This window comes from Arvicanthis niloticus, chromosome 20 (genome assembly GCF_011762505.2).
Source record: "Arvicanthis niloticus isolate mArvNil1 chromosome 20, mArvNil1.pat.X, whole genome shotgun sequence".
Lineage (NCBI taxonomy): Eukaryota > Metazoa > Chordata > Mammalia > Rodentia > Muridae > Arvicanthis > Arvicanthis niloticus.
In genome coordinates, this window is record NC_047677.1 from 45,985,135 (window position 1) to 46,008,176 (window position 23,042).

At 50.3% G+C, this 23,042-nt stretch overlaps 1 protein-coding gene across 7 annotated transcripts in view; it reads right to left on the reverse strand.

The window, feature by feature from the left end:
* The window catches only part of Rab44 (RAB44, member RAS oncogene family), a 33,784-nt gene that overhangs the window by 7,729 nt on the left and 3,013 nt on the right, over positions 1–23,042 (reverse strand). For 4 of the 7 annotated variants that reach the window (XR_013105207.1, XM_076916455.1, XM_076916457.1 and 1 more), the window contains exons 2-9: positions 18,614–18,835; positions 9,037–9,145; positions 7,348–7,522; positions 5,860–6,021; positions 5,297–5,387; positions 4,851–4,946; positions 3,718–3,911; positions 935–3,009 (exon numbers count right to left, since the gene is read on the reverse strand). Coding sequence is in view for 6 of the 7 variants with exons in the window: in XM_076916455.1 (XP_076772570.1) it covers positions 935–3,009; positions 3,718–3,911; positions 4,851–4,946; positions 5,297–5,387; positions 5,860–6,021; positions 7,348–7,522; positions 9,037–9,145; positions 18,614–18,823 (3,112 nt within the window). In the remaining variant the exon portion in view is untranslated. The remainder of the gene's footprint in view (positions 1–934; positions 3,010–3,717; positions 3,912–4,850; positions 4,947–5,296; positions 5,388–5,859; positions 6,022–7,347; positions 7,523–9,036; positions 9,146–18,613; positions 18,836–23,042) is intronic. The other 3 variants (XM_076916458.1, XM_076916460.1, XM_076916459.1) reach the window with 3 other exon arrangements.

A 23,042-nucleotide genomic window follows, 5' to 3' on the forward strand; every position in this document is an offset into this window, starting at 1 on the left:
TCTTTGGCTGGCATTAAAGTCTTTTGTCATTAGGCACATGCCCTCAAAGTACACTGGGGGACCCTGGCTTCAGTCTCTTCCTTCGCTACTCTCAACTCTAGCCCATCTTGATAGGGTCTCATGTAGCCCAGGCTGACCTCAAGTTTGGTAAGCAGCCAAAGATGACCTTGAACTTGTGACCCTCCGTCTCCATCTCCTATGGGCTAGGATAACAGCAGTAATGCAGTGCCCAGAACTTTATGCTCCAGAAGCCAGTGTTTTACCCCTTAGGCTCCTCTTTCTCTCTTCTCCACAGCACAGTTTGGCTCCACTCTGTTTCCCACCATAATACACAGCTTTGCCACAGGCCCAAAGGCAACGGGACTGACTGTGAACCAAAACCTCCCAACTCTGAGCCAGCCAGAGTTAAACCTGGTTTTATAAGCCAATTGACTCCGGGGGGGGGGGGGGGGTTGTAACACAAAGCAGACAGAGTTCACAGTCCCAGTAAGTGTAGTGCTAGGATTTGAACCCACGCCCCTAGGATCATAACTTGCCACACTCTGAACATATTCTATGTAAGATACCCAACTTGTGATCTCCTGCCAGGGCATGCAAGCAGACCTGGGGCATGTCATGAGAGCTTCCAGCTAGTCTCTGTAGGGAACCGCCTACCATGTGGGTGGAGACTGGCCTGTTCACACTCTACTAACACCAGGACCTAAATTGCACGGTGCTTTGTTCCTCTGGTACATTATAAGCTAACTAGATCAATGCAGGGAAAGCAAATTGCCTGTAATTAGGGATGATTAGCGAAAGGCTAAGATTATGCCCATATAAAATAATGCCTCATGAAGGCCTGTGGCCAAGGCAGAGCCTGCCACTTCTCCTGGGATGGCTTGCTGGCCCTGGCCCAGCCTCTTCGCTCCACTGCTACCACCCCACGGGGCCTTACCTACAGTGGCTGTCAGCCCGGTGGCAAAAGCATCATGATGTAACAGGTGTAGGAATGAGGTCTTGCCCACATTGGAGTCCCCCAAGAAGATGACATGGTAGAGGTAGTCCGGGTCAGCTTGAGGCTTGGCATCAGTGCGGTCGCCAGGGGAAGAGCTCTGTTCAGCCTCCCGTAAGTCTGTTCTTGGGTCTTCCAACCTGCTCTCTGCCCCTGGCTCTCTGGGCTGAGGGGTGCCTGATTTCCTCTCCACCTGAACAGGCATGAACACGGGCCTGGGCTGGACTTCTGACTCAGCCAAGGTTAGGAGAGTTTTTGTGGTCTCTGGGGCTCCCACTGCAAGCCCAGCCCCAGCCCCCAAGATGGGAGAACCCCTTGGAGGAGACATTTGGCCAGAAACAGGGACTTCTCTCTCAGTAGGAGCCTGTGATGTGTTAGACAGGGGATCACCTTGCTGGGGTGATTCTGTGTTCCTGACTTCCAGGCCATGGGCCTCACTGGCTTCTGCAGGCCCCGGGTCCTGCTGGCCTCTCTCTCCTAAGTTTCCTTCCTCAGGCCTGAGCTGCTCTTCTAGACTTAGGGGGAGGTGGGTAGACAGACTATCCAGACTAAGAACTTGGCTCTGGGCTTCTTGGAAGCCCCTAGGATGACTCTCCTGCCTAGCCAGATGTGCCTCATCCTGCACTGGTCTCTCTGTGCCTATGTGGTCCACAGACTCCAGGCTCATGGAGGGTTTTGTGGTCCCCTCAGGAAAAGCTGTGGCTCCCTGAGATCCCAAGCCCAGCTTCAGGTCCTCTGTCAAGACCTCTTTTTCTATGAACAGTTTGGCTGCCTCAGGTGGAGACCAAAGTTTGCTGTCACCAAGATCTGGAGTCTGGGTCTGTTTTCTGGACCCAGTTGGGGACAGAGGAGGAGAAGAGAGTCCCTGAGGAGGAGGCTCAGCCTCAGAAGCAAGCAGAACTCTAACTTCTTCCACTGCAAGCCCAGCCCCAGCCCCCAAGATGGGAGAACCCCTTGGAGGAGACATTTGGCCAGAAGCAGGGACTTCTCTCTCAGTAGGAGCCTGTGATGTGTTAGACAGGGGATCACCTTGCTGGGGTGATTCTGTGTTCCTGGCTTCCAGGCCATGGGCCTCACTGGCTTCTGCAGGCCCCGGGTCCTGCTGGCCTCTCTCTCCTAAGTTTCCTTCCTCAGGCCTGAGCTGCTCTTCTAGACTTAGGGGGAGGTGGGTAGACAGACTATCCAGACTAAGAACTTGGCCCTGGGCTTCTTGGAAGCCCCTAGGATGACTCTCCTGCCTAGCCAGATGTGCCTCATCCTGCACTGGTCTCTCTGTGCCTACGTGGTCCACAGACTCCAGGCTCAGGGAGGGTTCTGTAGTCCCCTCAGGAAAAGCTGTGGCTCCCTGATATCCCAAGCCCAGCTTCAGGTCCTCCGTCATGACCTCTTTTTCTATGGACAGTTTGGCTGCCTCAGGTGGAGACCAAAGTTTGCTGTCACCAAGATCTGGAGTCTGGGTCTGTTTTCTGGACCCAGTTGGGGACAGAGGAGGAGAAGAGAGTCCCTGAGGAGGAGGCTCAGCCTCAGAAGCAAGCAGAACTCCGAAAGCTGCTTTAACATTCTCAGACTCCCCAGTCGGGGCTCCTGGTAGACTCCAGAGGAAGGGGCCCTTGGGTCTGGCATCTAAGTCAGGGGAGTCCACAGTCTGCTTAGAACTGATATCCTGTCCATCCTGTCCATCCTGTCCATCCTGCCCCTTGGGGTCCTCCACCTCTTTTCTTTCTCTGGCACCACCAGGGGACACCTCTGGGTCTGGATCTGAGCCTGGCTCCTGAGAAAACTGCAGAGCAGTTTTGGAAATGGAGATCTGTCTAACAATGCGGGGAGTCTGGGGGGTGGAGGTGCTACTCGGGCTTGGGGGTGGGCTCCAGCAAAGACGCAGGGTTCTGTGGGAATGGTCTTCGAAGCTGTGGAGGAGCTGGTTCCAGTCATCATTATCCCCAAACAGCTCAGGCAGTGGGGCCTCCTCTGTGGGGACAGCCTGAGGGTCTGGGGCCTCCTTATTTGCCCTGGGGACACTAGGAAGAAAGGGGAAAAGTGAAGGTCGGTGGAGTACCAGTTAGTGGTATCCCCCAAATCCTGGTACCATAATTCCTCCTGTGGCTAGCTTTTCTCCAAGGATGGCTGAAAAATGCTCCTATCCTCTTCTGTACCTCAAAATCCACATGAAGCCTCACCTCCTCCAGGAGGCCTGCCCTGACCAGGCAAGCCTTCTTGCCTCTGAGCTGTTCCAAACAGAACAAAATACCTGACTGATTAGGAGCTATGTGTGTGTGTGTGTGTGTGTGTGTGTGTGTGTGTGTGTGTGTGTCTGTGTCTGTCTGTGTCTGTCTGTCTGTCTGTTTGTGTATGTCTGTGACTGTATGTACCCCTGCATGTATGAGATATGTGTGTGTATGTGTTAGTGTCTGTCTGTCTATGTGTCTGTGTGTCTGTTTGTATGTTTGTATGTATGTATATATGTCTCTGTGTGTCTGTGTGTGCCTGTATCTGTGTGTGTCTGTGTGTGTCTGTATGTTTGTATGTATGTATGTATATCTCTGTGTGTCTGTGTGTGTCTGTATGTTTGTGTATGCATGTATGTATGTATGTATATCTCTGTGTGTCTGTGTGTATCTGTGTGTGTTCTCGCATACAGAGACCGAACCAGCTCCATGGAGAACAGCCTTTCCTGGCTCCTAGGAGTCCCTGCTCTCTACTCTCGTCCAGAGAGGGTGTTTACTTGCCTTGGCTCTTCCTCTATCTGCCAGGACACTCGGCCCCTGGTCCTGGCAGTATCCAAGTGTCCTCTTGTCACCTGCAGCTGTCCCCGCACCTCTTCTAGCTGCCCGGCCAGGTCACGCTCAGCCTCCCGGAGCTGCAGGTTCTCCCAGCTGGCCTCTTGCTGTGTGCTGCTGAGGTGAAGGAGCTGAGCCTCCAACTGTGGAGGGTGGAAGAGAGGAGGAGAGGATTGGCCAAAACCTTCCAAGGATGCCCTGTCCCCTGCCCCCATTGCCCAGGTCCTCAAGACCAACTTAAATGGTCCGATTGGAGGTCACCCTTCAGGCATCTAATTAGCTGCCTTAAACGCCCCCACAGTGAGACCTGTGATATATGGGAAAGATACCATGATCAGGGGACAAGAGCTCCTCAGGCACACCCACTGGGGGCCACACCCACCCAGGGCCACACCCACCCAGGGCCAAGCCCTGCATCATCTGTGCTTCCTGACTCCATCTGGATTGCAGGGGCTTCTGACCCAAAGGTAATTCAGAAGGTTCCAACAGCAAGACTCCACAGAGCAGAGAGCACAGCCTCTATTGCAGCCCTACGGGGTCCTCAGCATCCCCACCACCCAGCAGGCTCTGATATGTTAAGAACCTGCCTAAGGTTTCTCAGATGACAAGGGAGCCTGTTGTCCAGAACTTTCCTTTCTTTCTCCCCATTGCGCCCCCTTCTGGGTCTCACATGGCCCAGGCTAGCCTTGAACCCCTGATTCTCCTACCTCCACTTCCAAGAGAAGGAGTTATAGCACATGTCACATACCCAGCCTGTCCAAACCTTTGCCTTTTGTGTCCCCATTCACAACCTCACGACACACAGGCCTGGGAAGTGACACGAAGGTAGACACCATCTTTTCATGGACACTGAAAACCTGAGGGTAGTGTAAGCTCCCCACTCATTTCCCTGGGTCTGCCTGGCTCTTTATGAGACCTCATCTGACCCATGGCAATGTTACCAGGGCACTGGGAAGAGAGCCCTGATCTGGCAGCCAGCAGCCCAGGGAGTTCTTGGCTGCCTGTGGCTTCAGGGGACCGATCCATCTGGGAACAGTGAAAAAGGTTCTGGGGTTTGAGCTCTCCAGAAGGCCTGTACTCACCTCTTTCTGGCCCTCTGCAAGCCGCCGAACCTCTTCTTCCTTGGCCTCCAGAGCCTCCTGCATGTGGGCACTGAGGGCCATGTCCCGGGAGTCGCTCTGCAGAGAAAACTGGTCAGCCCTGCCCTGCAGACTCCAGAGCCAGCTTAGCTGAGGTCCAACGTATCTTACCACCACCCTGGCTTAGGGTTCAGGGGTCTGGAAGTTACCCACAAAGAGGACTTTGGGGATTCCCTACTTGGGCCTAGACTCTCACAAGGACACTGAAGCTGACATGGAAGTCAGCCCCGAGGAACACTGATACCTTGCAGAGAACACATGCCCGACAGGTTCACCCCATCTCTCTGGGGAGCAGAAGTTACAGGAGAGGAGATTCCCATCACTCTCTGATGCCCTTCCTACAACTTAGCCACTACTTAGCCTGGAGAAGCATTCATCACTGGCTTCACCTGGGCCTGCAGCTGCTGCTTCTCCCTTCGGATCTGCTCCTCTGTCTCCTCGTAGAGCTGTCTCACTTTGTGGAGATGGTCAGAGTCTCGCCTACAGGGACAGGAGGGTGGGCACCAGAAAGCTGCTGGGGACCCCTGGAACTTGATGCCTGTAGCCCTCCTGCCTCTCTTGCCCTCAGTCATCTCAGACCCCTATCTTGTCACCTGGGGTCTATGATATCCCCACCCCCACCCCTGGCTCTAACTATCTATGGTCCCCATTGCCCCGAGCCTCGGTCACCATCTTAGACTCCATGATTCAGGCTTCGGTGACAGGGCTGTGACCCTGACAGTTACAGGGTCACAAAACAGAACAGAACCTGGAGCTTCTTCCTCCTCAAACTTGGCCCTGGTTCCCAGCTCCCAGTCACTTCAGAAGGGATTCTCCAGGACCCCCTCAGAGGTGATGCTCAAACCGGTTGATCTTTCTAGGTAGTATTGAGCAAGGGGACCATCCAGGCACCCTTTGTACAGGACCTAGAATTCCACAGCAGGCAAAGAACACCTGCTATGTCCCCGCTCACTTTCTCAGGGTCCATGCCAGTGCCTCCCGGTCGGCCCGAGCCTCCTGCAGGCGGCTGCTCATCTTAGCCAGGAAGCCCTCCAAGTTGCCTGCCAACTGGGGCTCCTCCTGCCGCAACTCTCTCCACAGCTTCCAGATCTCAGCCTGCCTGGAGCAGGGGAACCTCCGGAGATTAGACACAAGAGGGCTAGGAAGTGAGAGAGCTCCTGTATGTAGCCCAGGCTAACTTCACACTTGCTGTGTGGCAAAGGATAGCCTTGAACTCCTGATTCTTCTGCTTTTGCCTCCTCCCAAAGGCTGGGATTACTATATCCCGTTTTATGGTGGTGCTGGGGATGAATCCCACAGAGAGATTCATGTATGCTGGCACTCTACAAGCTAATCCATGTCTCTAAGCATACATAGTCTTCTGTTTTAATGGCAACACACCCGGACACTTGGGGACCTGAGTCACAAAATTCTTCTAATGATACTTCAAAGCTTAGCTCAAGAGTCCCCTCTTTCTGGGACATTTCAATATGTGAGCTGGCCCTTCTTGAACCCGCCCCCCCCCACCCCGTCATACGACATGTTTCCCTGTGAGTCAGTGGCTAATGGGGGTGTGGGGGGTAAAGGGGCGACCTGGGAGTCCAACAGCTCAAGGCTTCTATCTGCCCCCCACTCTCCTCCCATTCTGGAGCTGTGTGGTTTCTAGCAAGCCTTTCCCCTCCCGGGACTCACTGGGAAAATGCGAAAGCCAATACTTGCCAAGCAAGATTGTTCAGGGAGAAGGAGAGAAACACTCAAGAGTAAGTGCCAGCCTGGGGCCCTGCTCACGGTTGGCACCCAGTGCATGCTACTTTCACATGGACTTAATTAAGTCATGAAGACAGGGGCCCAGAGGGTGAGGGAGCAGGGCCAAGCTGCCAAGTGGGTAAATGGCGCCCTGCTCCACCTGTTCTGCCAGCCTACGCCCCAGGTCCCACCCAGCCTGGCCCACAGCAGCAGCCCCACCCTAGAACCAGATGGGAGGGATCTCATCCTTTGGAGGCCTGTGGGTGGAGGGGTAATCGGGAGAGTGTGGGTGAGGGCAAGTCCCTGGCTGGCTCTAGCCAGCCTCAGGAAGGGTCCCCTCTCCCCTCTTCTCAACACACAGAACTCCCATACACCCAGAGTCTGAGCCCAAGGCACGTGGCAGGAATTGACCTCCTATCTCAAAACCACCCAGCCCAGGGCACCACCATGTCTGAAGTCACACTACTGAGGGACCCTTAGGGAGTCTCCAGGTCCCCCTCAGAGGTGATGCTTCAACTGGTTGATCTTTATAGGGAGTGTGGGGTGAGGGGACCCTTCAGGCAGTCTTTGTACATGTCTTCAATCTCTCTGCAGCTTTAAAGGGTATGCTGTAGCCAGGAACAGAGGTCAGAGGTCAAACACTATCAAATGGCCAAGCTGAGATCTGTCTGCACCCAGTCCTACCCAAAGCCCTCACCTCCCACCAGGGCCTTACTCAGAAAAGGAGTGGCCGGTCTCCATCTGCCCTACAAGGGCCAGGAAGGCCTCCTTCTCCTCAGCATCAGCCTCCTCGAGGACAGGGAAGTTGGAGGTCACAGATAGCCGTTGAGAGGGCAATGACCGCTTTGTGCGGAGTCTGTGGGTACCAGGGCTGGAGCCAAAGACATTTTCTGGAGGGACAGAAGGTAACAGAGGGAAGACGAGGCTCTGACTTCCCTTGAGCCTCTTCTCCTACATTTAAACAGGGACACATTCCTGTATGCCTCAGGCCAGCTTCAGGAGTCTCCTAAGTTGGGAGTGCTCGTTTCACACATCACCTGAGGCCCAGAGATGCCTAGAGAATCTCTGGAAGCTCCAGGGTAGCAGGTGTTCACCCACTCAGGAAGTCGTCATTGAGCAGTCACTGTACAATGATGATAGAAGTCACTCAGATGCTGGGCCCGGGAGAGTTGACATTCTAGCTCAAAGGTTGAGAAGTATGTGTCTTCTCCCACTGTGTGTGTGTGTGTGTGTGTGTGTGTGTGTGTGTGTGTGTGTCTGTGTACATGTACGTGTGTGGTACATGCACACCACAGTATGCATCTAGAGATCAGTTCACGACTTCCACCTAGTGGGTTCTGGGGATTGAACTCAGGTCATCAGGCTTGGCAGCAATCACCCTTACCCACTAAGCCATCTCACAGGCCCTTTTTCATCATCTTTTTTTTTTTCTTTTTTCCCATAAAGCTAATTTGTTGAGTGACCTCAAGAAATAAACTAGAACCCAGGAAGCGGAGGTAGGAGGATCTCTGTGAGTTCAAGGGGACCCTAGTCTACACAGGGAGTTCCAGGCTAGCCAAAGCTACACAATGAGGCTCTATTTTTTTATAACAAAAAAAGGTGAAACAAATAACAATAATAAAATAAACAAGCCAGTTGTTTTTACTGAGACAGGGTGGGGACTGTGTTAGAAGGGAGCCTCGAGTGCCCTAAGGAGCATCCTAAGGAGATGACAGGAATAGTGACGACACAGAGTGAGTTTCCAGAGAAGGGCACTTTGGGCAGAGAGAACCCCATGTACAACCCTGAGTGAGGAGCTAAGGGGCAGGTAGTCTTCAGTGAGCCTCAGACGCTGACAGAATCAGCGCAGTATGTGCTCTGTGGTCCCAGGAAGGGACAACTTGAGAAGTCCGTAGGGTGGGAAAAGGACTGGCTTCTGGGTGAAGACAGCACAGTGCCACCCACCACCAGTTCCAGGCTGGTCCCTCCACTCCACCCTCAGCTTCTCTATCACCAAAACCTGGGGCTACCCCAGCCTGTGAATACTGATACCTGCCCCCACCCCTGCGGCCTCCTACACCCTAAACCTCTGAGCCCCACGGCCTTGAGAACCCAAAATAGGCATGGGATTGTTCGAGGCTGAGCTGACTGGTTGAGGCTCACACAGGAGTTACCCTGAGGCCTGGGTCCCTTCTGAGGGGCAGGTCATGGGAGGTCTGGCCCTTAGATACCATTCCTACCTCCTGTACCTCCTCCTCTCTGTTCTCCAGATGCCACACACTGGGACCTGAGGCCAGGAGTTGTGTTGACTGAGACTGGAAAGGGACTCCCTGGGGAGACTGTAGTCCCTCATACCCCACCCTGGCCTGTCACACAATCCAGTAGTATGCTAGAAGCCCCCAGGACCCTCCCAGGACAGACGTACTGAGTCCAGAGCTGAATTCTTCCATTGACAGGCAGCCCCTACTCTCGACGTCCACCCAGTCAAATATCATCTGTGGCTCCTTGCCACCCAGGAAGCTGAACCTGGCCTCCTGAAAGGAAAGCATAATGAGTTGAGTTGTTCCTACAGGAAGGACTATGGGCTGGGCGAGAGACAGGAGGCATCTGTCTTCAGCCACCCTGCTTTCCTTTGTCTCAGGGGCAGGGTCGCTCGCTCAGGGCCTTCCTGACCTGGAGCCTGGCCTGCAGTTGCCCACACCACATTAGGCATTCTTCAGCAGGACCCTCAGCAGGCTCCAAGTCACCCCCCTATTGGTACCCCAAATATGCACTTATGCGGTCCCCCTTGCCTTTAGTAGGATGGCTTCAAATGCCATATGAGGCTTATTTGTCTGTTTGCTGAAACTCACTATACAGACCAAGCTGTTCTAGAATTCATGGAGATCCCCCTGCTTCTGCTTCCAGAGTGCTGGGATCAGATGTGTAGCGTCATGCCAGCTAACCATCTGACACTTGTAAGGTAATATAATACACCACAGTGGACAGGAAGATATCCTTCCAGTGTGATCCAGGGACAACGACATGCAAGCTTTTCTAACTGTGGTTCTTGGGTTGCATGAGGGTTATCGGAAAGACTGCAGTCATTTGAAATCGCACATCTGAGATGTTTCCCGTCGGAGCTTGCTGTACTGCACCGTGTAACATCACTAAGGCCACAGTTCTGGACACACAATGGGTGTGAGCATGTCACATGACAGCAATGAACACCTCCCAAAATGCTCAGAGTTGAGGCCACCTAATAGGCCTTAAACTGATTCTACAAAGTTTTACTTCTTGCATGAAGTTTTCTGCCATTGGAAAAACCATGATGAGCAGAGTGAGATAGCCCACACCTTTGAGCCCAGTGCTCTGAAGGCAGAGGCTAGTGGATCTCTATGCGGTTGAGGCCAGCCTGATCTACATAATGAGTTCTGGGACAGCTTATGCTACACAGAGAGACACAGTCTCAACAACCACCAACCGCCCCAAAAGAAAGAAAGAAGAAAGCTATCAAGATGTTTTAACTAAAGACATTCTGGATTTTCCTAGCAGTGGTCTCCATTTAAGTATCAAATCCGGGTGTCTGGATTGTTTTCTGTTAGAATGTTTCATTTTAACAATTGCTACTGTGAAGTTAGGCGCAGGTGGCCCACGCCTTTAATCCCGGAGGCACTCTGGAGGCAGGGGGCAGGGGCAGGGGGCAGGGGCAGGGGCAGGGGGCAGGGGGCAGGGGGCAGGGGGCAGGGGGCAGGGGGCAGGGGGCAGGGGGCAGGGGCAGGGGCAGGGGCAGGGGCAGGGGCAGGGGCAGGGGCAGGGGCAGGGGCAGAGGCAGATGGATCTCTTGAGTTTGAGGCCAGCTTGGTCTGCAAAGTGAGTTCCAGGACAGCCAGGGCTACACAGAGGAATCCTATCTCAGATAGATAGATAGATAGATAGATAGATAGATAGATAGATAGATAATAGGTAGATAGATAGATGATAGATAGATGATAGATAGATAGATAGATAGATAGATAGATAGATAATAGGTAGATAGATAGATGATAGATAGATAGATAGATAGATAGATAGATAGATAGATAGATAGATGCTGTCGTGCGCAGGAGAGATGGCTCAGTGGGTAAGAGTCTAAATTGTTCCTTTAGAAAACCTGAATTTGGTTCCCAACTGTAAGCTGCCTGTAACTCTCGTGCCAGGAGATCCAACTCTGTATTCTGGCCTCTGCAGATTCCAGCCCTCACTGGCCTGTGTCTGTGAAGGCCAGAGAACAACCTTGGTTGCGCACTGGTCCCCAGGGACTATCCATCCTTTTTTTGAAAGTCTCTGACTGTTCTGGAGCTCTCCAGAGCTCTCTCTATGCTGGCTGGCAAGCCCTGGGGACCCACAAATCCCTGCCTCCCCTGGGGCTGAGACTACAAGTGTGTCTCTGTAAATGTTTGATGCACACGCCTATTTTATGGGCCTATATTCCCAGATATTGTAAAATGTTTCTTCGGTGAAAAGGAGCCAAGCGGAGAAAGTTTAAGAAGCGTGAGCTAGCCCACAGAGCACGCAGCGAATGCACCTCACAGAACTGATTAAGGCAGAGTCACGTAACTTGCAGAGTCTATTCAGGAATGTCGGAGATAATTTCTGTCTGATGAGACAGATAACTCCAGGATTTATGGCCTGGTAGACTTTCATTAGCTGGAAAAAAAAAAAAAAGGAAAAAAAAAAAAAAAAACCCCTCCTAACTCTGCAATCTGGTTCTAATCTGTCTTTGTTAAGTTGCCCAATTTTTTAAAGTGCTCTTTGAACCATTCATAACTCCAATTAATGTATCAAATAAAATCTCTGAGGGCTTGGGCTGTGGGTTCACGATAGCGCTCTCATCTGGCATGAAAAAGAAACGGCATCCACTTTGACACGAGTCTGCCTTGTATTTGCCTATAGGTCATGGTTTTACCTTTCTGAGCAATTATTCCCTTACGATCCTCAGAAGGTGCAGGGCCCTGCGCACTCTCTCACCCAGAGGGTCAAGTCTAAAGGCTGCTGTACCTTGAACTTCTAAGCCCCAGGTCTTCTTGGCTTTGGAGAAGCTAAATGTGGCAGAATTTAGGGGCCTTGTTGCTATTGGGTTTGGTTTTTTTAAGATGGGATCTCTTGTAGCCTAGGCTGGCCTCAAAGTAGCCAAGGATGACCCTGAACTTCTGAGCCTCCATCTTCCAAGTGCTGGTGTTACAGGTGTGCTGACTTGTTTTATGTCAACTTGACACACAAATTTGAGAGAAGGAACTTTGATTGAGAGAATGCTTCCATAAGATCAGGCCTCAGGCAAGCCTGTGGGGCATTTTCTTAATTAGTGATTGGTGGGTGAGGGCCTGCCCACTATGGGTGGTGCCATCCCTAGGCTGGTGGTCCTGGGTTCTGTAAGAAAGCAGGCTGAGCAAGCCATGAGGAACAAGCCAGTAAGCAGCACCCCTCCATTCCGTCTGCATCAGTTCCTGCCTCCAAGTGCCTACCGTGTTTGAGTTCCTGTCCTGGCTTCCTTCAGTGATGAACAGTGATGTGGAAGTGTAACCCAGACAAACCCATTTTCCTCCAGGTTGCTTTTGGTGTTGTATCCAAGCAACAGCGACCTTAGGAGAACAGGCATGGACCACTCCCCAACTTCTCCTCCACTTTTATGTATGATCTGGGTTCAAACTCAGGTCACCAGATTCATATAGCAAAGTCCTTTATACACTGAGCCCCCAGAGGCCAGAGGCATCAGACCCCCTGAGCTGCAGCAAGGGGAGGTTGTGAGCCACCTGACACGGGCATTGGGAATCAAACTGAGTCCTCTCAGTGAGTGATACATGATCTTAACTACTGAGCTGTCCCCCAGCCCTCCCTCATGTTCTAATCTTTAAAACCAAAAAAAGGAAAGGTGCCTCCCTTAGGGAAGAGCTGAATGCTCTTACACCCATATTACCTTCTCCTATGATTCTCTCTCTCTCTCTCTCTCTCTCTCTCTCTCTCTCTCTCTCTCTCATTTGTATCTTTAGCACTGTACTCTGGTACAGGCCTGTAATCCCAGCATTTGGGAAGCTGAGGCAGGAGAATTGCTGTGAATTTGAGCGCACCCTCAGCTACAGAGCAAGATGCCATCTATCTAAAAGGGGGAAAAAAATCAAAAGAAAGGCTGGTAAGATTGCTCAACCACTAACAGCGCTTGCCAGGCAAGCCTTGTACCCTGAGTTCCATGCCCAGAACCGACAGTTGAAAGAGAAGACCAACTTTTAAAAGTTGACCTCTGACCTCCACATCTTGACATGTGTGTGTGTGTGTGATCGCTCACACATATACATCCTATACACACGATAATGATAATAATGATATCAACAATAATAATTGTTAAGAAGTTAGGCTTCGGGTGCTATGTAGGGGATAGACACTTGCACAAAGTTCTGGGTTCAACCCCCAGCACCCCATAAGCTGCATGGTGATGCCTGTAATTTGAGTATTCCAGACTGTAATTTGAGTATGCCCCTCCAGGGCAGCCTCAGCTACACAGTGAGATAGAGGCTAGCCTGGGCTACATGAACCTGCATCCCCAAACAAAACTAAAAACAAAAAAGGAGAAAGTATCATAGGTACAACCATCAAATCAAGAGATTCTGTCTTCCCCAGGCTATGAGGTCACAGGAATCAGGCTGTTAAGAAACTCACTCGGGCTTCCTGATGCTCGCCAGACCCTGCTTCCTCTCCTTGGCCTGGCGCCCCTGCTATAAGCTGCAGGTCCCATCTTGTGTTTTCAGCCATGAAAGCCAAATCCAAGCCTGGAGAAAAAGGTCTGTCCCAGGCTCTTCACGTGGGTATGACTTCCAAGCTGGTCTTGGGTGACCTTCACATTGGTGGACTGGGGGCTTCCAGGACATCGGGTAGAGCAAGAAGGGACCATGCCATGCCAATAGGAAACCTGTAGGTTGTGGAACTGTGTCTGTGTCCTGGGGATATCACTGATCTCTATGGCAGTGTTGGGGTTTGGTGTTGTTTTTGAGACAAGGTCTTATTTAGCCCAGGCTGGTCTTGAACTGTCTGTGTAACAAGCATTCTTCTAACATCCCCAAACCCTCTCTGATTGATTTTTGGACACAGGATTTCTCTATTTCATTATAGCCCAGACTGGCTATGTAGAGCATGCTAGCTTTGAACTTGAGATCCCCCTGCCTCTGTTACCCAGGTCTTTGTAATCCTAGGGTAAGTTTCTTCTGTTAAGACCTTGTTCTAAGCAGCCTGTCTGGCCAGGACTTCCTGTTTTAGGGCTCAAACTGTACATTTCAGGTGTGCCTTCAGTCTTTGGGAGACTGAAGTGAAGCGACATTTGAATCTCACTGTGCTTCATAGGAGGTTCTAAAAGTAATATTTTTACATTATCACCTTACATTCTAGAACATTCTAGGTTTTTGCTTTTGTTCTTTGTCTTGTGTGTGTGTGTGTGTGTGTGTGTGTGTGTGTGTGTGTGTGTGTGTGTGTGTTTTGGTTTTGTTTTGCACAGGTTCAAAGGAGTCTGCCTTCCTATTTTACCAGGATAGAACTGAATAAATCAATCATGTAATCCAGCACCTAATTGGGGTATCATTTTTATATAATGATCCTTATGTAATCAACTGTGATGAGCTGGCTTTCAGGGATAGCCTTGGAACTAGCACTGTGAAACCCTCTCAGGAGGCCTGGAGTTGGGGAATAAGGAAGGCCATTTCCAGGCAGAAAAACTGGTCACCTCCTGGAGAATGTCCACCTGCTGGAGCTGGGTTTGTAGCCTGAGGTTGGATGAAGGTTGACAAGCTGTCTCAGAATTAGGGACACACTCAAGGTCCCACATTCCAGGTGCCCTTTCAGTCTCAGGAAAGCCAACTGTCTTATCCTTATCCACATGACTAGGCTGAGACTCACTCTGGGTATTTCTGTGAGAGACTTTAAAGCAGGGTTAGCCAGGAAGAGAGATCCAGCTGGAATGTGGGTAGTGCTGTCCCGTGGGTGGGTGTCCCATGGGTGGGGGTCCTGGGCTGAATGAAAAAGAGGATGAAGTTGAGCACCAACGTTCATGTCTCTCTGCTTCCTGACTGCAGACACACTGTATCCATCTACCTTACCCTCCTGCTTCCAAGCTGTTCCCACCACGAGGGACTGTGAGGAAAAAAAAAACAAAAAACCTTTCTCCTTTAAGTTGTTTCCTTGTATCAGGTTTCATTTCAGGTTCTCGCTGCTGTGGCAAAGAAAGAGGATGAAAACAGTGGTCATCCAACAGAAGCATTCCCAACAGAGGCTTTCAAAACTCAACCTCCATGCCCAGCAGTACAGTGCTGGCTCACGCCTTTAATCCCAGCACTCGGGAGGCCGAGGCCAGTGGACCTCTATGAGCTCAAGACTAGCCTGGTCTACAGAGTGAGTTCCTAGACAGCCAGGGCTACACAGAAAAATGCTGGGGGGGGGGGGAATGGGACAGGGTGGGGGTGTGGAGAAAGAAGTTCAAGCTATTTTGAATTTCCAAATTCCATGTGGAAATTTCTAGACAGGAACTAGTTTTAGCCTAGGTAATGATTTGACATGTTAAATCCAAGGAGGCTCCTGTGTTTAACCTCACCCTGCCTTCACCTTTAGAAACAACCAAGGTCAAGCCAACCATCCCTTTCATACATCAAGAAACACGGGGAAATTATTTATAATCACCAGAAAAAAAAAAGATCTGAATCGAGAATCAGTCAAACAGGTTAGATCACACGCTATGGTTATATGATCATCTAGAGGTGGGGAATGGCCACAAATTGTCCGAACCAGGGCAGTGGACTGGTCACATCTCACTGTCCTCTTTTTGGTTTTTAAAGACAGGATTTCACTATGAAGCCCTGGCTAGCCTGGAACTCAATATGTAAACCAGGCTCTCCTCTTTGATGAAAAGGTCTAGTCTCAGGCCCAGAGATAGCTTAGTAGGGTAAAAGTTCTTGCAGTTGTGAAGCAATCGCCTCTGAATCTAAACATTCCTTCTAGAAGACAGAGGGAGTCAGGAGACTCCTCTGGCATAAGTCACATGTCTAGGGAAGCTGAAACCTGCATGACTCTGGAGGGAACCTTCCCAGCTTTAGAGAATAAATAAACAAGCAGTGTGGGCAGGGACACCGACCAGCTCGCGGCAGAGACAAGATTCTTGAACTACGTAGCTGCCTATAAACTGTGAAGCGCTCCAGGGTTGCAGTGTTTGTGAGTCGGAGTGGACACTTTGATGATACAGCTGCTTCTGGGTCATCCTGCTCCTGTAACTCTGTGCCCCTACTCCTGTTAGGAACCCCAATAAAAACTCATTGGTTCAACCATTTGGATCTTGGCATATCATGGATTCCCTGCATACAGCTAGTAGCTCTGTGTGTATGCATGCATGCATGGTGGTGTGTGTGTGTGTGGTGAATGTGTACATGTGCATATGTGTGGGATGTGTATATGTATATATACATGTGGTACACATATGCATGTGTGTGTGCATGTGGCCTACATATGCATGTGTGGTGTGTATGTGTCTGTGTGTGCATGCGTGGTGTGTGTGTCTGTGTGTGCACGTGTGCATATATACATGTGGTGCACATATGTGTGTGTGCATGTGTGGTGTGTGTGTCTGTGTGTGCATGTGTGGTGTGTGTGTCTGTGTGTGCACATGTGTATATATACATGTGCTGCACATATGTGTGTGTGCATGTGTAGTATGTGTGTCTGTGTGTGCATGTGTATGCATGTGTATGTGGGGGGGGGTGCGTGTATGTTGCAGCTCCCCTGAGTCTCTTGTATACTACAAAGCAAGCCTGAGTTTGATCTCCAAACCCCATGTAAAAAGCTAGATTTGGGTGACTTGCCTGTAATCCCAACACTCCAGGATGGGCAACAAAGACGGGAGAATTGGCCAGAAGCTTAAACAGCACAGTGGCAGAAACACACACAAACATACACACGCACACACACACACATGCATACACACACACGAACACACCCATGCACGAATATACACACACATCTTATTTTTAAAAGTCCCAGACACGCTGAAGTCACTCATTAACTTGAAAGTTTCGTCTAGGAAAGATGAAGTCAACTTCTGGCTAGGATTCATGGGCCGTTGGACACTAGCCATCTTTTCAAATTGAACTCAGCCATGTTGCCCTAACTGCCTACAAGTCTCCAAGCTCAAGGGCTCTGTGCCCTGCTCCTGACATTTCACTATAATCCCTGGTTAATTATTAATAAATTAGATAAGATCTTTCTTTGGCTGGGGAGATGGCTCACCAGGTAAAGGTGCTTGTCTCCAAGGCTGACAACCTGAGTTTGACCCTGGTGGAAGGAGAGAACCGATTCACACAGGTTACCCTCTGACCTCCAGACACGTACTGTGGCGTGCATGCCTCCACCCACCTGCACATGCACACAAGATGGATAGGTAAAAGGGATGACTTCAAATTTGTGATTCTCCTGCCTCCTGCTCCTGAGTGCTGGGATCACGTGTGCTACCATGCTTACTTTATATCTGGTGGCAAGACCTGAACTTGGGGCCTTGTGCCTGGTAGGCAAGTGCTCTACCAACTGAGCCACACCGGAGTGCCTATAAGAATCGTCTACTACCAACCCCAAGTCCCTATAGCAACAGTCTAGATAGGAGAAGGACAAAATGGAGTAACACCTAGAAGTAGCAGCAGACCCACACACACCCTTTTGCACTAAATGAGGTGAAATGATCGGCCATGTTGGTCTGGACCACCAGCAAAAGCCTCTTATTGGAACTCACAACTGTGGTCCCTCAGGAAGTTTACACTCATTAACCTGTTTCAGTCCCTAGTGCTCTGACTGCTTCACAAGATAAATGTTCCTGCTCCAAACACCCCAAGTCAGGTGTGGTGAGCCTGCCGGTCACCCCAGGACTGGGGAGGCTGAAGCAGGAGAATCAAGAATTAGAGGCCAGACTGAGCTACATAGAGAGGCCTGTCTTGAAAATCTCCCTCACGAGGGCTGGAAAGATGGCCCAGCAGTTAGGAGTGTGTACTATTCTTTCGGAGAACGCATATTTGGTTCCCAGAACCCATGTCAGGTGGCTCACAGCTACATGTAACTCCAGGACTCTCTTCTAGACTCTGGGGTACCTGTGTATCACTGTACACATATTCACACACATGCACATTATTGGGGGTTTAGGGGTGGGGGTGAGACAGAGTTTCATTGTATAGCCAAGACTGGCCTCCAACTCATAGAGATCCACCTGCCTCTGCCTCTGCCTCCTGAGTGCTGGGATTAAAGGCGTGCACCACCACTGCCCAATGTTACATTATTAAAAATAATAGAAATAGCCAAGCATAGTAGTACACGCCTTTAATCTCAGCACTTGAGAGGCAGAGACTGGCAGATCTCTGTGAGTTCAAGGACAGCCTGGTCTGAATAATGAGTTCCAAGACTTCCAGGGCTGAATAGAGATACCCTGTCCTAAGAAGAAGAAAAAGAAGAAGAAGAAGAGGAGGAGGAGGAGGAAGAGGAGGAGGAGGAAGAAGAGGAGGAGGAAGAGGAGGAGGAAGAGGAAGGGGAAGAAGATAAAGAAGAAGAGGAGGAGGAGGAAGAAGAGGAGGAGGAAGAGGAGGAAGAGGAAGAAGAGGAGGAGGAGGAAGAGGAGGAGGAAGAGGAGGAAGAGGAAGGGGAAGAAGATAAAGAAGAAGAGGAGGAGGAGGAAGAGGAGGAGGAGGAGGAGGAAGAAGAGGAGGTCTTTAAATACACTCACACAGCACCATATTTGAGTTACTTCTGGGGCACAAAGTTCTCTCCTATGTTAAAATGCAAATGTTTCTAGGAAAGGGTAATATATTAAGCCTCATCAGGCACCTATGTGTGGGTATAAACAAATTCTTCATACTTTCTGAGAGTGAATTTGGATGCATGAAGGAATAAGTAAGCAACCTTAGCCTTGGTTAGAATAGGAAAATTCAAGAATCTGCACAAAAGGGATTCCAGGTGTGATCCCGTGGCCCCATGCTCACCGCTAGATCCTCCCGGGTGACAAAGCCCCTCTCCTTGGCTCCGCAGTCCTGGAAAAAGCCCTGAAGCTCTGCATCAGCGTCAGAGGGCCAGGACTCAGCCTCCGGAGCAGCCACCAGGGCATCCTGACCGTCAGCTGGTTCTCGTGCCTGCCTCCGGCGGCTGGATGCCAGCTTCCGACCTTTTCTGGACACTCCCTTTCCTTTCTCCATGGTGCCTCAGACCTGGGGACAGGGGAGAAGAGGGTGATGGGTCACTGAATGCAGAGAACGCACTGAATCCATCCCCGTGGCCCCCGCGGCTGAGCATAGCCCGTGTCCCATCCTTCCATGGCTGACAAAGCTCTGCGTGGCCCGGCCCATATCCATCTGCTCAGGCCCCTGCCCTGTGGAAGACCCCCTTCGCTTCCCCACGGCTTCTGAGCTCTGTGTTTAATTCCTGCAGGTCTCTGTGCTGGTCTCAAAGCCCTCACTGATGGCTGCAAAAAGGAACACCGAACAGAGAGGTCCTGCCTTGAGTCTTTGGGATTTTGCCCTCCGGAAGCATGAATTGCCCCTGGACATGTCCTGCTGTCCTCCCTCCAGCAGCATCAGAGTCACTGATCTGAACCTCTGCTCTTAGCTCCTCAGTCTCATCCCTCCATCTTTCCCTCTTCTCAATACACTGTGTGTGTACATATGTGTGTATGTATTATGTGTGGTATGTTATGTGTATGTGTGCATGTGTATGTATTTGTGTATATGTGTGTATGTGTCCATATATGTGTAGGAATCTATATGTACATATGTGTTCATGTGTATAGGTGTATGAGTGTGAGTGTCTATTGTGTGTATGTATATGTATTTGTGTATATGCATATGTGTATATGTGTGTATGTATATATGTGTATGTATATATATGTGTGAATGTGTGTATGTATATATGTGTATATATATGTGTGTATATATGTGTATGTATATATGTGTGTGTATGTGTGTATATATTTGTGTGCACGTGTATACACATGTGTGTATGTGTGTGTACATTTGTATGCATGTATATATGTACATGTTTATGTGTGTATATGTGTGTATATATTTGTGTATACATGTGTATATACATATGTATATGTGTATATGTATGTGTGGGTATGTATGTTTGTGTATGTATGTGTGTATATATGTGTATGTCTACATGTGTATGTGTCCATGTGGGTATGTATGTATATGTACATATGTGTATATGTATATATGTGTGCATGTATGGGGTGTGTGTGTGTGTGTTCTCAGAGACCAGAGAAGGACACGAAATGCCCTATTCTCACTGTCTGCCTTACTCCATTGAGACAGGGTCTCTCAAAGAACCTAGAACTGGCTAGGCTGGCCAGCAAGCCAGCCCCAGTGATCTTCTGTTACTGGGGGGCAGGGTGAGGCTCACAGTGTCAGGGTCACAGGCCCATGTGGCCATGTCTGGCTTGTACATACATGCTGCAGATTTGAACTCTGGTCCTCATGCTGGTGCCCCAGGCACTCTTACCCACTGATCCCTGGCTCTCATTTCTCTCTTTGACACAAATGGAAGTGTCCCTGAATCCCCATTCTTAGGGCCTACATGACACAGACCCTTCTTCCTCTCTTCCTCTTGTCCTCATGGATTGTGGGAACCACCAGAGACCCACTGATGGTTCACTGACCACATTTCCTCCTATCCAGGTTCCCTCATGTCAAAGCTCCACCCCCCCACCCCCACCCCCATCTAGCTACCTGCTTCCATCCCCAGTCTCCTCCAATTCCTCTCTGCAGGCACCCCCATGCCTCCAGCTGGAGATGAAGGCTGGGCCCCTTGCACTGGTGAAGTGGGGGATGCTGATACCCAGGGTGTCAGGACATGATCAGAGTCTAGAGGAGACTGGTGTTATTTGAGGAAGTGTATAGGATTTGCAGGATTGGAAGGTTGCAAAAGAAAGGGGAGGCAGATTCCATCTGAGCTCAAAATGGAAGGTTACCTCTGTTGGAGACAAAGTCACAGACAGGCTGAGAGGAGCTCAGAGAGTCTGCTGCAAGGATGGTGGCCAATCCAGGAGGCAATGGCAGATCCTCCCCTGAGATGAGCACTCCCCCCACCCACCCCATCCCCTACAGCAGCCCAGGGCTCAGGGGAGGGAAGGCAACACCACACTCTGTATAGTTCTAAACTTTAATGAAAATGTGCTAGCTCTCTCCTCTCTCTCTCTCTCTCTCTCTCTCTCTCTCTCTCTCTCTCTCCCTCTCTCTCTCTCTCCCTGTGTGTGTCTGTGTCCGTGTGTGTGTGTGTCAGTGTGTGTGTCAGTGTGTTTGTGTCCATGTGTGTGTGTTTGTGTGTATATATGTGTGTATGTGTCTGTGTCTCTGTGTGTGTCTGTGTCCGTGTGTGTCTGTGTCTGTGTGTGTATGTATGTGTGTCTATGTGTGTCTATATCCATGTGTGTATGTGTCCATGTGTGTGTGTCTGTGTCTCCATGTGTGTGTGTCCATGTGTGTGTGTCGGTGTGTGTCTGTGTCTGTGTCTCTGTGTGTGTGTGTCCAGCCTTACACTGCAGGCAGCAGCAGATCTAGCATCTCTGGGCCTCTTCCTGCCAAAGGACGGTCACAGCACACACCAATACTGGTAGAAAGAAAAAAAGAAAGAGAGAGAGAGAGGGAGGGAGGGAGGGAGGGAGGGAGAGAGAGAGAAAGAAAGAAAGAGAGAGAGAGAGAAAGGGGGGAAGTAAGCAAGGTAAACAAGCAGAAGTAAAAAGTAAGACCCATTTCAGAGACTAAAGAGAAATGGACTTAAAGACGACATACAATCTCCACCTGGGTTGGCTCCCTAGCCAAAAAGGAAGGGGAAAGCAGGAATTGGAGCCAGGTACAGAGGCACATGCCTGCTACCTCATCACTCAAGAGGCCAGAGCTGAGGCGAGCGCCTGCCGGCTGTACAGGCCTGAAGTCCTGACTTCAAACACCTCGCACCACATACCAAAGTCAGAAAGGACTGTGTGCCTCTGACCCAAGGATGGTGGGTAAGTAGGTGGACGCTGGGAGCCTGCCAGCCAATCCCACTAGCCAACGCTATAAGTATCTAGTTGAGGCCAGATTCCTTTTCTTAAGGGCAAAGAGAAGCAGAGGATCACAGCAGGCATCCCACTTTTGCCCACACATATACACACATACACATGCATGTACACACACACTCTAAGGCATCCAACACACATGCATGTGTGCGCACACACACATACACACATACATACACACATACACACATACACACATACACACACACATTAAATAAATGATTTTTTGAGGTCTATTTAGGAAACAATTACAGAAAGGTGAATATAGGTTATGTCCAGAAACCATTACTTCCCATGAGGCCACCCTGCACGCCAAAGGCGTTAGAGTCATAATGGGACCCTCTTATAAAAGTCGTCGACTGGGCTGGAGAGATGGCTCAGTGGTTAAGAGCACTCACTGACTGCTCATCCAGAGGTCCTGAGTTCAATTCCCAGCAACCACATGGTGGCTTATAACCATCTGTAATGGGATCTGATGCCCTCTTCTGATGTCTGAAGACAGCTACAGTGTACTCATATAAATAAAAGTATGTAAATAATATTAAAAAAAAAAAAAAGTTGTCGACTGAGCCAGGCATGGTAGCACACAGTTTTAAAAACCCCAGCATTCCAGAGGTAGAGGCAGAAGGATCTCTGAGTTCAATGTCAGCCTGGTCTACAGAGTGAGTTCAAAGCCAGCCAGGGCTGCATGGGAAGACCCTGTCTCAAGACACCGACGGCAAAGATATCTACTGGGGAAGTTGTGACGCTGTCACCTGCCTTCCAATGGTTACGGTAAATAAATACACAGACGGTAGAGAGTGTAGGTGCAGCGGGGCATGTGGATAAGAAGTAAACTGGGGCAAATGTCTCCATCTCATGGTATGTCGGCTCAGTTCTGCAGATTTCAGTCTTCTAGGAAAAGGCTTGAAAGCCCTTGTTCTCAGCTGCCTGAATGTCACCAGTATTTTCCACATGCGTCACCCCTGTCCTGCTCCAAACAGTGATGGGGCATGTGCCCCCCTTGGCCACATCCGCCCACACCCAGAAAGCCACTGTCCACCTCCCTACATCTCCCTAAGATAAAAGCCCTTTTTTCCATGACCATAGGAGCCCCCATGGCTGTTCACAGGCAGCTCTAGCCTCAAGTTTTCATACAGTCAAGGAGAGACCCGCTGAGGGTGGGTACCAGCAGAGATCTATAGATGAGGACAAGGGGGTCCCCAAAGCAAGAGTGACGTCAGAATGCTCTGAAGTCAGGTGCAGCTCTTCTTTCCCTCCTGGCCCTGCTCTCTCCAGTAAGGCAGCCTCAGGCAACTCACTCATCCTCTCAGAGCCTGGGTTTCCTCACTAGAAGCAGACGAGTATCTGGGTGTGGTGAT